This window comes from Glycine soja, chromosome 10, assembly GCF_004193775.1.
Source record: "Glycine soja cultivar W05 chromosome 10, ASM419377v2, whole genome shotgun sequence".
NCBI lineage: Eukaryota > Viridiplantae > Streptophyta > Magnoliopsida > Fabales > Fabaceae > Glycine > Glycine soja.
In genome coordinates this window covers 26,513,098-26,517,515 of record NC_041011.1, presented here as the reverse complement: position 1 = coordinate 26,517,515, position 4,418 = coordinate 26,513,098, and the positions used below count along the sequence as shown (strand labels likewise).

Below are 4,418 nucleotides of genomic sequence, written 5' to 3'. Positions count from 1 at the left end.
GCCTTAGCAGTTAACCAAAATGTAGACAAACAAGTGTGAAAATGGGACAAGTTTGCTCAGTATCACATGTGTTTAGTAATTTATAGGACAGCTGTGTTTGGTCACTTTTCTACAGTTATGCATGTCTCTCTGTTATGCATTTGGTGTGTCAGTTTCTGCATTGAGTATTGTATTTTGGGTGTGATTGAGAAGCATGTGCATTGCTTTTTATTTATCAGCAAAAGCATACATACATATACATATATATATATATACATATATATATATATATATATATATATATATATATATATACATATATATATATATATAACATTAAAAATAGTACAAGCAGTACTGTTGTATATACATTCTAGCATTTGCAAGGTGCAGAACTGTGGTGACCTAATACATGCTAACCAACTTGAATTACGAAGCCAAAGATCTGGCTAACTGCTAGGTACCCTTGGCAAAGCACTTGGCAAAGCCCAAATACTCAGGAATCAACTCCTCACAATTGTCCATCATAAAGACACGACGGACATAAAGCTTAATATTGTTAGGCTTCTTCCTTGTGTCAAAGAGGTCAAAAGGTGCCCTCTTAGGAACAAAGAGGATAGCCTTAAACTCCAATTGTCCCTCACCTGAGAAGTGCTTGACAGCCAAATGCTCTTCCCAGTCATTGGTGAGAGTCTTGTAGAAAGTAGAATACTCCTCCTTTGTGATCTCCTCAGGCTTTCTCATCCAAATGGGCTTGTGCTTGTTCACCAAGGAGCATTCATGTGACACTTCCTTAATCTTCTTTTTCTTTTTTTCTTCCTTCTCCTTCTCTTCATCATCATCCTCCAACTTACCCTCCTCATCCTTCTTCTCTTCCTCATCCTCATCATCAGAGATCTCCTTCTCGGTAGTTTTCTCAATCCAAAGAAAAATTGGGTAGCTAATGAACTCAGAATGCTTCTTGATCAAATCCTTCAAGCGGCGCTCCTCAAGGTACTCAAGCTGATCTTCCTTGAGGTAGAGAGTGATCTTAGTACCCCTGCCAAGAACCTCACCAGTGTTATCCCTGGTGACAGTGAAAGAACCTCCAGCTTGAGACTCCCAAACATACTATTCATCATCATTGTGTTTGGTTGTAACAATGACCTTCTAAGCAACAAGATATGCAGAGTTGAACCAAGTTCTTCAAGATGACCTTCAAGTTGAACTGCTGCATGAATGTTCCCTGATGTAGCAATAAGAGCCCTTATGTTCTCTTGCGTGTCAAAGAACCTCATCTCTTGCAGCTGAGAAAGTTGGGTGGCATACAATTGCTCCGGTGGCTCTGATTAAAACAATGAAGTCACACTAGTCAGGGAGGGCAGTATAAAAACTAGTTGGACAAAAGACAACAACGTAGTATAAAATCTATTTAGATAATTACAAAACTATGCTAACCATTTGATCTGTTAGGAACAGCCAGGCTACCAGCTGCAAGTCCACCAAACATGGTTGATAACATCTCCAGCCCCATGTTGTTCAACGGTCCAACCAATAAAACCATTCAATACCAATTACCAAAAATGAGCACAAGTTCTGCATGCAATCAAATGGCAATTGCATCATGCAGCAGCCACCTTAGAACCTCATATTTGACCGTTGATTGCTACTCTAAAGATGCATAGGCCCCTCCAAGAGGTTGCACATGTATAAATCAGTTGTATGGATTTAGCTTGAAGGGCTTTAAATTTGGTTATAAGGATTTAAGGCAAAGCCTTTAGTCATAGGTCACATTTTTTTAACACCCATATGACTCTCATTTATGAATTATGATCCACATATAAAGTCAGAACAAAGATCTCAGAGCGCACCACAAAATAGACAAATTTTCTTTTTTAGTCTGAGAAAAAGCAAAGTCCCTGCTGATCCAGATTTCACCAAACAAATGCACAGACCAAGTACAAGGGGAAATCTAATGACATTATAGTAAAGCTATTTGAATTGCCAAATGCTCCAAACAGCTGCAAACCAAACAATATACCAGATGTATGTTTTTTTCCTAGAGCAATTAATCAAGCCCTTGACTTGGAGAAAATGACGTGTGGTATTGACATGCTTACGTGCCTCCATACCCCATGTTCTCCATAAATATCCAGAGTTTTCACATTCTAAGATCAAAATGACTTGTTTAGATGTTATTCCTTCTGGTTCGAGTAATAATAACGATGACAATTCTCTCCATGTTTTGTTTGATATTGATTTTCTTTTTTGCATAAAACAAAGAGGGGAACGAGCAACAAATTGAAGGTTGTACATTCAGGAACTAAAGAATTCAAAATAGCTAGTAATAAGAGGAATTTGTTTTTGGGATTTTCTGAGCACCAAGAGCGGCTACACAAGAAGCTTGCACTTGAGGAGGGAAGGATATTTGCAACTAATGGACAATTTTCTTAACTATTTGTCCTTCAGACTTTACTGTTTCTTTTTGCTAATATGTAAATCACAATAGTATAAGGCTATGGCGTAAAAACATGGTCTATATTTACTTCTAAGATTGTTAAGGGTAAAAAAGACCATGTCCATAAGCCATAAGCCATTTCAAGTATTCTTGAGCCACAGTCGCTGGTGGTTTCAAAGGATAGACGCAGCGAATGCCAATAATATCTTGAAAAATGGATTAAGGAATCTGACCGAGAGATCTACATTGGACCTTACTTCCATCAGTAAGTCATGTTTAACAATAATACTTGAAATGATGTTTTGGTGTATACGTATGTAATGTGCATGACATGCAGGGCACATTGGCAGCTACTACTTTTGTGTCCTAGGCAACATGTTGTTGTTTGGTTGTGTTCGTTGCGTAGGAAACCTGATATGCATATCAAAGCCACAATTAATAGGTTATCTCATAACATATAACTTTTTACAAGCCTTCTTTAATGGTCATCATTGAACATGTTCTTGTTCTATATGCATTGATGTGCTTTTTTAAAATCAATGTAATGACGAAATTAAAGACGACATTGTCTCCTGAAACTAAGGCAGCTGCACCTAAGTGGATTGAAGTTAAGGTTAGTAATATCTACCATGCGTTATTGTTGTCTAGTTATGTCATGTAATTATGTAATGTATAGGATATTCAAATTTTTTCCATATGTAGACTCACGTTCAACTAGGATGTTATGAATGTGGATATTACGTAATGCATTGAATGTGGAATATCATAACCAGCAAGATAAAGAGTGACTGGTCCATGGTATGCATAAACTTGAGTTTCTAGCATTGTTGACTGCAATTGGAACTGAATTTTGTTATTTGCAGTACTAACTTTTAAATATTAATACTTGTAGTGGTTTGCTGATGAGACACCGTTGGACATCGACAACATAACAACAATTCGAAAGAAATGGGCAACATATTTTTTAAAGACTGCGTGTAAAAAGGTCTAATCATGGCTTAGGAGTATTGTTTTTTCCTGTATTTGAGACAATTGTTTTGTTATTTTAGTCACCAGCTATGAAATTTTCAGTCATGGTAGTAATACAGTGACCATTCACAATTGGTATAATGGTGATGCGCCCAAACATCGTGGTGTTCTGTTTTTAGTATTACGTACTCATTTTGATTAAATTTTAGTAATACAGTGACCATTCACAATTGGTATAATGGTGATGCGCCCAAACATCGTGGTGTTCTGTTTTTAGTATTACGTACTCATTTTGATTAAATTTTAGTAATATATTGTGATAACCCCGTTGAAGTGCATTGCACCTGCATTTGATTCCCACAGCAACAATTTAGTGCAAATGTTGTACCACGAACCTTCCCACTACAGCAATTAATTGAACGAATGAAGTGTCGACACTCTTTGCCACTGCACATCAGATGACAACTTCTTCAATGGGTGCCACCGAGTAGCTAGGTACACGCACTTCATCAAAACTTGCATGTCTGTGTGTGTGTGTGTGTCTGTGTGCTGTATTACTGCACAGGATGGTGCACTAGATGGTGCCACTGAGTAGCTAGGTACGCGCACTTCATCAGAACTAGAACTTCATCTCCTGTAGATATTAGTGCACTGCATGGTGTTCAATATGTGTAACTGATGAATATGCTTCTTAAGAATTTTAAAATTCTTTTTGTAGATGCTGGGGCGCTTGTTACATTCAGTTGGGGACTGTATGGCCAGGTGAGTTTGCTGTTGATGAAATTTTGTAATGGTTTCCTATGTTGATCTTCTGCCTACTTTGTGGTGACCATGGATTTCTTGGCCACGGTTGCGGCTTACCCTAAGCCGGATGACAAAATCAGAAGCACCACCTTGAATGTATCTTCTTATTCTTCTTTCACATTTCATGAATTCATTTGTGTACTTGTGCTCTTCACATTGATTGATGGTGGCTTTTCACAGGGTGAAGGAGGTGGCAATGTCGGCAACGCCTTAACCTGCCTTGCTCGCT

General features: G+C 38.0%; 1 protein-coding gene across 1 annotated transcript; it reads right to left on the bottom strand.

The window, feature by feature from the left end:
* Positions 1–435: 435 nt before the first annotated feature.
* Positions 436–1,195, bottom strand: LOC114371571 (heat shock protein 90-2-like). The gene is made up of 2 exons (XM_028328971.1): positions 1,175–1,195; positions 436–1,089 (listed from the first exon to the last, which is right to left on the bottom strand). The coding sequence occupies exons 1-2, from the start codon at positions 1,193–1,195 to the stop codon at positions 436–438; spliced, it is 675 nt and encodes a 224-aa protein (XP_028184772.1).
* Positions 1,196–4,418: the final 3,223 nt, after the last annotated feature.